At 47.5% G+C, this 12,150-nt stretch overlaps 2 protein-coding genes across 2 annotated transcripts; one reads left to right on the top strand and one right to left on the bottom strand.

Moving 5' to 3' along the window:
- Window positions 1–281: 281 nt before the first annotated feature.
- On the bottom strand, window positions 282–1,407 carry PtA15_13A258 (uncharacterized protein; the record flags this gene model as incomplete). The annotated part of the gene is made up of 3 exons (XM_053162437.1): window positions 282–425; window positions 497–844; window positions 931–1,407. The coding sequence occupies 3 exons, from the start codon at window positions 1,405–1,407 to the stop codon at window positions 282–284; spliced, it is 969 nt and encodes a 322-aa protein (XP_053026413.1).
- Window positions 1,408–2,397: 990 nt separating this feature from the next.
- On the top strand, window positions 2,398–6,499 carry PtA15_13A259 (uncharacterized protein; the record flags this gene model as incomplete). Its single annotated transcript, XM_053162438.1, has 6 exons — window positions 2,398–2,400; window positions 2,485–3,733; window positions 3,831–3,959; window positions 4,027–4,518; window positions 4,596–5,372; window positions 5,442–6,499. 6 exons carry the CDS (start codon window positions 2,398–2,400, stop codon window positions 6,497–6,499), a joined length of 3,708 nt encoding a protein of 1,235 aa, XP_053026414.1.
- Window positions 6,500–12,150: the final 5,651 nt, after the last annotated feature.

A 12,150-nucleotide genomic window follows, 5' to 3' on the forward strand; every position in this document is an offset into this window, starting at 1 on the left:
AGTACAGGACAAAATGCCACCCCGCGATGGGCAGGTACAGACTAATGGCCAAGCAGTCATTTTTTACGTATATGCTCGATGACCATCAAGAGGAGTGAAGGAAGGTTGAGGACGGATCATTAATCAAAAGACTACCTGATTTTTCCAGTTTCCTGCCAATGAACGCTGCAGCCGCAGGGTCAGAAATTGCCCAGCTGGCCCCTTTCCAGCATTTGTTACATACATATGGGACTCGGAGCAAAAACTAAGAAGATCACATTCCTTGGAGAGACTAAATAAAATCACAACTGGTTGTTATTCTGATTTTCACGTATTGAACCTAAGGGCCCGCCACTTGTCTTTTTCGATTTCAACAGAGCATCCAATGCATTCACAACCGCATCCTTGACGTAACTACATCTCTCCCCTCCGGAATCATGGATTTCCTATTATCGGGTACTCCAAACGTCAGTATAAACATTGAACACACTGCAAGATATCGCTGCGCGGAACAAACCTGGGTTAAGCGGACGTTACCGGCGTAGATTTTTAACTGTCTTCTCCAACGCTCCAAGCATGAATTCGCAAGAAGCCCAAGCGCTACAGATTTATGAAGCTCCGCAAGTAACTGTTGTTTTGATTCGATCTTGGTCTCGGTTTGTCGGCCAATGGATTCGATGTTTTCGTTCAGACTCTTTATCATATCTTGGTGATGGTCTACCGCTGACTCCGCCAACAATTGTGTTACATGAATCATCCAAGCAAGGTGCCTCAGGCTCGTTTGAGTGCGATTGAGTACTGTAGGTTGGTCACCAGCCTCGCCGTTAATCAGAGCTGCAGTGGAACTGTGGATGTTTTCCTTTTCCTGACAGTGAAGGAGATATTTTCCCAGAAATTCATTGACTCAGCTTTACAGATTTATAAATTTCAAAGTCGTCTACGGCCACTCACCTGTTCAAACACAAAAACAAGCATAGTATTGAAACCATGAATGGCTAGCTCGTCCAGGTGCTCATTCAAGCTGCGGACCACTTGTCCAGTTCTTCGTATTATTGTTACCAGCCGAGGTTTGATTGCCGCGGAGAACTTGGGGGAGCTGTACATTTCTGCGAGAAGTTCGTAGTCTGTGAGTTCCAAGTCATTCGATCCGAACTGGCCGAAGGTGATGAGCGAGTCGAATATGCCTAAATTTCTGGAACCACGGCGAAATTCGACTTGCGGAAAGTAATCTGGCGGAAGACAATCGACCTTGCGTTTCTCTGCTTCTGCTGCCTTCTTAGAATATATGATCGTGCGGCAGATGTAGAGCAACACTAGGACAAAAGAAGCTGATGACATACTTGCCACGGCTACTAACCCATGCTTAGCGGGGAGGACGAAGATGCAAAATGCCAAGATGTGACGGAGGGTGGCAAGAGACAAGTGCATCGTGCTGCGTGTATCTAGATGAGTGTCGAGGGTTTGTACCAAGCAGGCTCAAAATGTGTTACTCTGGTGAGTTGCACGGTTCCTATTTTGTCACCTTAAGCCGTCGTGCTGCTCCTTTCAAACAGTGAACCTATTGTCTGAAGTAGAAGAAGACTCGTGAAGTTTTTCCAATGATCAATACCCCTCTGTCTTAATTCTAATTTCTAGCCTCACTAAAATTTTGGAACCGCGGCGAAATTTGACTGGCGGAAGACAATCAATCTTGCATTTCTCTAGGCTTCTGCTCCCTTCTAAGTATATATGATTGAGCGGCAGATGTAGAGCAACAATAGGACAAAAGAAGCAGATAAATGTACTCGCCACTGCTACTAACCCATGCTTAGCGGGGAGGACGAAGATACAAAATGGCAAGATGTGACGGAGGGTGGTTGTATTGTAAAAGACAAAAGTATGTACATCGTACTCTGATGAGCTGCACGGTTCCCATTTTGTCACCTATGGCAGTCTTGCTGCTCCTTTCAAAGATTGAACCTCTCGGAAGTTTTTACGTTGCTCCTTTCAAACACCTCTCGGAAGTTTTTACGTTGCTCCTTTCAAACAAACCCATGTTAGACATATGTAGCTGAAGGCTCTAGAAGTTTGTCCAAATTCCAACAATCAATACCCCATTCAACATAGCTATGTTGAATTCACAAAGACTCCGCTGGCCGTCACCTCATCATCTCACTCGGTAGTCCATCCCCGTACCTATCTACCTGATCTTCCTTGCTCGACTGGGGCCTGAATTTTGTGCTCTACCTTTTTGCGCTCTATCATCTACCTTACGAGGACTGCGATTTACAAGATTCACGTCCTGAACCTCGCACGACTCGCCGTACAACTCGCCAATCCGCAAAACAAACTCCTTCTGGTAACTCAACTAAAGCGCGCTCCAAAGCCCTCAAAAAATCGCGCTTGGAACCTGCTCCCAGAATTGAAAGCCCATCGGCCATGGTAATCGTTTTTTCGGCCAATTGCAATTTATAGTCATTTACTAATTAAGCTCCGGTGCTTGTCTTTTCTTTTATTTGCACCCAGGTTTCATCGTTGTCTCGCGACGATGTAGGTGACGCGGGAAAGGCCTCCAAACCTCCATCGGCCCTGCCATCCTCCAAAACGCCTGCTTCTCGAAAAAAAGCCCCTGTGATGGATACGTTCCCCGGGAGACCGCTCACCCACCAGAAAAGTGTCGAAGTTAGCAAGCGTGCGCGGAAAGGCACCTCAGCTAGTGAGATGCCATCTTCAAAGTCCACTCCAGCGCACTCCAGCGACCCAAAAGACTCGTCTGCTACTGAGCAATCGCATCCAAATCCGAACGCAAGCGCCACCAGTAAATCGAAACGCTTGAAGCACTCGCCAGCTAATGAGCTTTCACTGTTGACCAGCTTCACCCACCAGACGAGTGTCGAAGTTAGCAAGCGTGCGCGGGAAGGCACCTCAGCTAGTGAGATGCCATCTTCAAAGTCCACTCCAGCGCACTCCAGCGACCCAAAAGACTCGTCTGCTACTAAGCAATCGCATCCAAATCCAAACGCAAGCGCCACCAGTAAATCAAAACGCTTGAAGCACTCGCCAGCTAATGAGCTTTCACTGCCAATGTTGACCAGCGCGACTAGCAGCCAATCAAACTTTCGCCAAGGCTCGTCCACTGAGCAGCTCCCACCTTCAAAGCCAACAATAAAGACTCACCGTCAATCTCAATTGAAAGCCTCAGTCCAACCGCCTCCACGTAAGCCGGCCCTATCCGTGCGCTTTGAAGATTCAAATTCAGATCATGATTGGCAATACTCCTCATCTGTAAGGAAAGCCGAGTCAAAAGCTCGACTTCCGTCAAATACTTGCACTGATCCACCACATCCATCAATTGCTCACATGTCACCCGACTTGTCTAGAGAGATTGAGAGCTCCGAGGAATACGATTCGGATGAAGATTCCTCAGAGGAAGTCAGTTCGGACGATGGGAGCTCAGAGCGTCGCAGTGATTCTTTCACCCAAAGTCAATCACAGTCCGATGATCAAGAAATCATTGAAGCGGCGGCGCTATTGGCAGAAACTGAAAGTTTGTCCGATGAGCTGGAGACCATCACTCGCCATTCCACCCAAACGTCAGTGCCACCTGTGCCAAGTTGGCAAAAGAATTTGGAATTCTCAATGGCGACTTCCTCAGACCTAATCGATCCGACCCGCACGACGTCAGCCGCACACAAGGGCAAAGCGGTTCTCAGAGTCACTGATCGGTACACTGCTCCAGCAAATGGGAGCACAGCGCGTTCACATACTCCTTCTCGTAAGTTATGCCTGGTTGTCCCAATAGTTGATCAGATCTCTCATGAGGCGAGTTTGCACACATGTAGGTACCCAATCAACATCACGATCTATACTAGAGACCTCAGATCTAATCGATCCAACCCGCACGACGTCTGCCGCACACAAGGGCAAAGCGGTTCTCAGAGTCACTGATCGGTACACTGCTCCAGCAAATGGGAGCACAGCGCGTTCACATACTCTGTCTCGTAAGTTATGCCCGGTTGTCCCAATAGTTGATCAGATCTCTCATGAGGCGAGTTTGCACACATGTAGGTACCCAATCAACATCACGATCTACACTAGAGAGAGTCTCCCACCTGAACGTATCAGCCCATCACATCTCGGGAAGTGAAGGAAGATCAGGAACCCAAGTTTCAACAGTGAAGGGCTCCTTTGCAACCACTAGCTCCCAATCACCTGACCTGTGTGGTTGCTCTGGTTTGGAAAGTTCTTACTTGCCAAAACGTCCAATTGAAAAGACTCCTCAAGCCAACTCTAACCCAGCTGCATCGGGACTCGGACAAAAGTCAACTAATCATCATTCCAACACAACCAACCAAAATGCACCGACTCGTCACAATAAGCTGCCATCAGTGAGTTGCCCGGATTGTCACCAACAACCCGCTGTGATCCAACCTATGGTTCAGCCCCTGCAGGCCCCGCTCCATACAACTCCTGCCTCAAACTTCTTGTTCAATCCCACGTCGCCTTCCCATGATCTGTTTGGTTTGGGCGCGCAATCGCAGATCCAACTCACAATTCCAGGTATTGGTAATTCAACTTAAACATTGATTACATCCATCTGGCCAAGTTGGCTGAGGAAAGTGTGTGTTTACTTTCAGGCACGTTTGTTGGAAACCTGGTCAAACCGGGTGATCACTTGCTAAATTGCAACCAGAACAATCAAGGCAATACTCTTAACTCAGGCGATCAAGTCAATACAAATAGAATACACGACCGAGGTCATCCTGATATCCCATACGATCAAGGCGATACTCATGCCCACGCTCCAATCGACACAACTGAGATTACCAATACGGGTCCAATCAAAAAGGCTGAATCTAAGACGAAGTGGGTACCACTTGCACTGAATGAACCACCTCAAGCTCCGCGCAGGCAGTCCGGGACCACTTCTCTGCCTAATTTGCCAATCAAGGAAAAAAAGAAATGGACGCCTCTTGCATTGACCGAAGATAAAATGGCATCAAATAGCTCCGGCTTACCGACGCAGACACCTTCAGCCAATTACGATGATATACACTCGCGTCTAGGTAACCTGGAAGAGATGATATTAGGCATGATCAACCAGAAAAATGAGCGCTCACCCAACACAACAACCAAATTTGCGCAAACCCTTTCCCAGAAATTGGCAAACTTGCCCAGTCAGCCTGAACGTCGACTTTCGCCACCCCCCAAGTCGGAAGAAAAAGTCAGCCTCCAACACTCGTCCCAAAGAGATCCCATTCCCGATTCATCGAAGAATGGTCATGTGATGGGCCGTGCAGACACAGCAGGTATGCAAACTGCAAGCTCTAGTACGCAGCCCGCCTTCCAATTTGAACAGCGTGCGCCTGACCTCCCAAGAGCTGTCCGCCCTCTCAAACGTGCCGCTGGCTCCAGTCAGTATATATTCATGATTGCATTGATAATTGAGTGCTGGCTGATTTCTTTTCTACACGCCACCGCAGACGAGTGTTCTACCAGATCCATGGCACCACCAATCAAATTCCTGTCGCTGAACCCAGTCCATCATATAGCTATAAAGCCTTTTGAGTTCAAACCGCCTGGCCCTCTGCCCCTATCCAACCCAATGTTTCCTTTTGCTCAGTTCCAACCCTCTCATCTTTCCTTGGTGGCAAGTAACCTTCCTTCAGCAAGTGACGTTCCCCCAGCGAGGGACCCACCCTTGCCGACTAATCCTCCCTCAGGGTTTGAACCTCCTTTGGCAAGTAACCCATCCTCAGGAGGTGACTCTCTTTCGGCTGACCCACCCTCGGCGGCTGACCCACCCTTGGCGGCTGACCCACCCTCGGCGGCTGGCCCACCCCCGGCGGCTGACCCACCCTTGGCGGCTGGCCCACCCCCGGCGGCTGACCCACCCTCGGCGGCTGGCCCACCCCCGGCGGCTGACCCACCCTTGGCGGCTGACCCACCCTTGGCGGCTGGCCCACCCCCGGCGGCTGGCCCACCCCCGGCGGCTGATCCTCCCTTGGCGACTAAATTTCACTCAAAGACTAAACCTCACTCAGTGATTAACCCCTCCTCGGCGACTGATCCGGCCTTGGCGACTGATCCATCGGCCTTGGCGACTGACCATCCTCACTCACAGACTAGACCTCACTCGGTGACTAACCCCTCTTCGGCGACTGTTCCATCGGCCTCGGCGACTGTTCCATTGGCCTCGGCGACTGACCATCCTCACTCAAAGACTAAGCCTCACTCGGTGACTAACCCCTCCTCGGCGACTGAGCCGGCCTTGGCGACTGATCCATTGGCCTCGGCGACTGACCATGCTGACTCAAAGACTAAACCTCACTCGGTGACTAACCACTCCTCGGCGACTGATCTATCAGGCTCGGCGGCTGACCATCGCTCGGCGGCTGAGCCTTCCGCGGCAGCTGATCCTCCCTTGGCGACTATTCCTGCCTTGGCGACTATTCCTCCACCGGCGACTAATAAAAGTACGGATGCGAATCACAAAGGCGGTATTATCACCAATGAAGCACGGGAGAGCAACATTAATTAGTTGATTTATTTCCAGATTAGCTTCTTTGTAATTAGTTCATTGATTTATTTCCAAATTGGTTTCTTGTAACAAATTGTTTGATTTATTTCCTTTCCAACTTGAGCTGTTCATGGACAGTTATCTGCTCAAGAGATTTTTGGACATTGCTGAGAAAACTGGTGGCAATATCCTGGTATAAAAAGCCTGGTACAGATGTAGCAGCTGACAAGTGAAAATCCATGCAACTATGTGAAGTTTGAAGACTGGTCACGCTTTAGCTGCTGTATGTTGAGATGTCACGGGGCACAGACTGTGTTGAATGATCTGGGATATTCCTGATCCTTTTGATACCAGCATCATGGAATAATTCCCTGGGAGAAACACAAAGGAACTACTGATAGGTTGAGACTGATCAGACTGTAGCTGCCATATTTTAGGATTTACATGGGCATTAGCTGCACAAAATTAATCTTTGGACATTGCTGATCATTCTGATACCAATATCATGAAATAAGCACCATTCCTGGTTGAGATAAAGTGGTAGAAACACAAAAATAAAACCAAATTGGTGATATTTTGAATCCCGTCAGACTGTAGCTGCCACTGTTTGGGATATTCATGAGCAAAAGCTGACCAAAATTGATCTATCAACCTTGCTTAACATAATTTCATCAATATCATGAAATCATTCCCATTCCAGGTTGAGATACAGTGGCAGAAACACCAAAAAATACCCAACTAGGCAATATTTTGACACTAATCAGACTATAGCAGCTCATTTTGGGCATTTCCATACATGAAAGCTGTACCAAAATAATCTTTGGAAATGGATGAACATTTTGGTACCAATATCATGAAATAATCACCATTCCTTGTTGAGATATGGTGGCAGAAACAGAAAGAAAATCCCAATTTGGTGATATTTTGAGACTCATGAGACTGTAGCTGCCACATTTTGGGATTTTCATGGTCAAGAGCTGACCCAAATTGATCTCTCAACATGTCGTATTATGATGTTATTAATATCATGAAATAAATGTTAGCCCCGGTTCAGATACAGTGGCAGAAACACCAAAAAATACCCAATTAGGCAATATTTTGAGACTAATCAGACTATAGCTGCTCCTTTTGGGCATTTCCATACATGAACGCTATACAAAAATAATCTTTGGAAAGTTATGAATATTCTGGTACCAATATCATGAAATGATCACCATTCCTGGTTGAGATATAGTGGCAGAAACACAAAGAAAAACCTAATTTGGTGATGTTTTGAGACCCATGAGACTGTAGCTGCCACATTTTGGGTTTTTCATGGGAAAGAGCTGACCCAAATTAATCTCTCGAATTCTCTTATCATAATGGTATCAATATCATGAAATCATTCCCACTGTAGGTTGCAATACAGTGGCAGAAACAGCAAAAAATACCCAATTAGGCAATATTTTGAAACTAATCAGACTTTAGCAGCTTGTCTTTGAGATTTTAATCCATGAAAGATACAACAAAATACTCTTTGGAAATGGATGAACATTTTGGTACCAATATCATGAAATAATCAACATTCCTGGTTGAGATATAGTGGCAGAAACACAAAAAATGAGGCAATAGTTCGTGACTGATTAAATGGGGCTGCTACATTGGGAGATTTTCATGGGAAAAAGGCTTTCCTAAATTAATATTTCAAATGTTCTCATCATCATGGTACCAATATCATGAAGTCATCCCCATTTCTGGTTGAGATATAGTTGTAGAAACACAACAAAACCAACCAATTAGGCACTATTTCACACTGATCAGACTGTAACTGCAACATTTTGGGATTTTCATAGACCAAAAATTTCTCAAATTATTGTTCAGAAATTGCTGATCCTCATGGTACCAATATCATGAAATAAATCTTAGCCCTGGTTGAGACAGAGTGGCAGAAGCACAAAAAACACTGCCTGATAATTTTAGGGGATAGTTTCAAACCAACCAGACTCAATCAATGTCTTTAGATTCAAAAAATGTTGAACCTCATATTCTGAGATAACATCAGTTGACCCATTGAATATATTGGGGAAACACCTCCCATTAGTCTTTGATTGAACAACAGAAGCAAAAGACACCTTACTCAAATCTGGTACAAATGTTAAATCAATATCAGGCCTAGTAGAAATTTAGGATATTGGATATGATGAGTCATATATACAAGCCATCAAATTTGAACAAAATTGATGTAGCATGATATATTGAGACTGATTGTTTTTTTTTTTTTTTTGGAAAGTAGATTTCAACACTTCTGCAAGGTCCAAGTGACAATAATTCATGCCCCCCCCATTCCTCCTCCCCCTCCCCATCCCTGCCTGACTTAACAGACTATTTTTTCTCAGAAATAATTCATATGAGTATGTAAAAATGACCTATTTGATCTGGCAACAAAATGAAGCTTTTACTATGGTCGAAAACTAAGACAGGGGGAAATCAAGAGAAAGAGAGATGATAGAAGGGTTATGATGTTGCAGGAAGGAAAAAAATTAAAGAGAAATTTCAAAAAAAAAAAAAAAAATGATCAATATAATTTGATCAATATATGCCATATTGATCAATATATGCCTTCCCAAATTCATCCATGTTTGTAGTGTAACCGTGACCAACCAGAATTCATTGCCCCTTCAAAATTCCTTCAGTGATCCTCCCCCCCTGTTACTTGTTCAATTAGCTCTCCGAGATCGTGAGGGACCTCGACCCTTAGCTGATAGCGGGCCCGATGGTTCCGCCGAATCCCCCTGGATAGTTCGTCTGCGCGATTCTTGGCCGAGGTGACGCGTTTTGCAATGAGGTTGATTTGATGTTCAATCAGCCGTGCCTGGATTTTCTTCCACTCGGCATTGACGAATCGGTCCTTTGACTTCCGCTTAGTGACAACGCTCTCCGTCGTAGTGTTATCCGTCCAGACAATGAATGTCTTCCCCCCCCCTCGCCCCAAGCTTTATCAGCATCAGTAGTCCTAACCGGACTGCAATGGTTTCTAACCTTGGGATTCTCTCTTCATCTTTCTTCTCCTTGTCAATGTTCTTGTCCAGTTCCGCCATCGATTGCAGGCGGAATTGAGCCCATCTTTTCCCAATGATCACTCCTATTCCGAATTTAGTTGACGCATCGCCGACCCATCCTACTTCTGTCGGTTCTTGCCTTGTGATCAATCTCGTCGGCTTGAAATTGGACAGAGTTGTTAGCCACATATGTAGATCTTCTTTGGCATCCGGGGGTATCGGGCGGGCTGTCTCTCGATGCACCCAATCCTTTAGCCATCTGTAAAGTCCGCATAAGTAACATCTTAACTGCGGTAAGATGTAGGCGACGTGATTCAACCTGCCCGCTATTACCTCCACTTCATTGTACGTGAAGACGGCGCCTAATTCGAGGAAGCTTCTGACTTGGTTGATCCTTTTGTTTAGTTTCGCCTCCGGAAGCCGTACGGTCTTATTGGTGCCGTTCCAAATAAATCCCACGTACTTCTGTTCTTCCAGAAAGGGTAAGTATTTTTCCTTGTTTGTCTTTACCCCTAATTCGTCTGACCGCTTTACTATGTCGGCCATTAGGGTCGCTGAGTGAGGTTTTTTGACAAATAGGTTGTCATCTACCCACCAGAAAATGTTCAAGACATCGAACTCGGATAGCATCAGTTCTTTCCATGCGTCTGCCGGCCGGCCGAAGGACCCGCAGCCCGCCACCCCGCCAAAGGTAATCCTGGTATCTAGCAGGATTTGCTCGTCAAAATCTCGTACCATGAGGTACGGCCATTGGTTCGGTGCGGTCGGGATTTGGCGGTAAGCCTTCTCCCAATCAAAAAGGGCCAAGAGTACTGGCTCCTTTTGTTCCTTGAGGAAGCTCGCCACGGCGTTGAAATCATCCCATGACGTCTGGAAGTCTTTGGCGTCTACAAACGTGTTCACGGATGGGATTCCCGTCTCTCCGTGCGGAAAAGACAGATCATTGATTGGTCTCAAGGATCCGTTGCCGTTGATTACGGCCCCCAGGGGATTCGTCCTGAAGAAGTTAAACCGTTCCTGTACCTGATCGTATGTGAATGGCCCAAACATCCTTCCAGCCTCTAGCTCCTTGCGGATGGATTCCTCGATTTTAGTCTTTGCTAGTAGTGCTGAGGTGTGGTTCGGGGGCGTGAAGTAAGGCGTCTCGCCTGGTAGCCGGTGTTCTGGGATCCCTTGGTCGAAACCGTCCCGGAACCCGTCCAACACGTCCTGGAACTTTGGAAGGAGGTCTGCGCGCCTTAGCGCCTCTTCCCATGCTTTGATGTCCATCTCGCAGGAGACACCCGTTGGCCATCTTGTTCCACTATGTTGATGGCACTGATCTGCCGCTTGCTGGTGACCTAAGCGTGTAACCCATCTATCTCGCAGACCTTGTGTCTTGTAGCTGTTACTCTCATGACTCTCTTCGCTGTGCACAAATCATCCCGATTGGGTGCCAGTCAATTAGACTGTTGACTATTTCCTTGTGAAAATAGATGGAAAAAAAGCGATGACAAGATAGTTGCCACGGCTCAGCTGTCGGCCGTGCAAAGAAACAGACTGTACGGATCTAAAACAAAGGAAATACCGCTAACTAATAGCTTTTCCCCTTCCCGTAACCGCTTCCCACTCCTCCTCCTCCTCCACCCCCGATTCCTCCACCGCCGCTGCCTGGGCCTCCTCCATCGCGATCGTAGCTAGGCCCCCATTTGCCTCCCTTGAAACCGCCGTCCTTGCCGCCAGTTCCTTTCTTGTTGCTAGGGCCTCGTGGGGTTTCGGGTCCGGGTTTGTTGATGGGGTTGATCGGCTAACCCGGTTGTTGTAGGTGGAGAGGCGTCCTGTTCGCCTGTTCATCTTTCTTCCGGGCTTGTTGTCCGGTCGTCGGGTCCCAACCAAACCGGCAGCCCCCAGCGGCGTAGGGGTTGTTGGTGAATTCAGTCTCACCAAACCTAACTGTCTTGGCATGGACCTCTTGTACGATTTCGGTTTGAAAAATTGAAATATTTGCGACAGAGAGACGCCCTCCTGGTACCGGAACCCAATGACATAAGGCATTCATCCTCACGTGGATGTTGTACCTGAGGGCAGTCATGAAGCCTTCTCTCCGTATGATCCCATCCGCATTCCGCTTGTGCATCACCAGCCAGTTCGCCAAGTTTCCGTGCAACGGAATCTTGCTGACAGCCCGGAGGAATCCTTGGTGGTTGACAGACCACTCCTGGTACGTCTGGAGGTACTCGCTTGGATACGGGAAGCCCGTATAACGCAACCGCTCTCCGCTAGCATCATCCGATTTGTTCCGTTTCTCGGCGTGGTGAAGGAACACCTGTTCCTGCCACCACTCGTTGAAGATTGTCAACGGCAAAGGTGCTCAGAATTCTAGAAGATTCTGTGCAAAGAACCGGGGGAGGCCTATGTTGTCGTTGTTTGGAACCGCGGCGTTGTCGAAAAGGACTACCGCCTCCGTCCCGGTGGGGACGGCCATCTCATCATAGTCACGGATTTTTGGGGTGACTGCTGGTGCTGGGGTCGGGATCTTGAAACCGTGGAGTTGGTTTGAGGTGGCTGGGATGGGTAAGGGAGCGGCAATTGACGGGGAAGAAGGTGAGGCGATTGGCTGGGTTGAAGCCGTGGGCATCCGGGTTGCTAGAGTCG

Source organism: Puccinia triticina, chromosome 13A (assembly GCF_026914185.1).
Source record: "Puccinia triticina chromosome 13A, complete sequence".
NCBI classification, from domain to species: Eukaryota; Fungi; Basidiomycota; class Pucciniomycetes; order Pucciniales; family Pucciniaceae; genus Puccinia; species Puccinia triticina.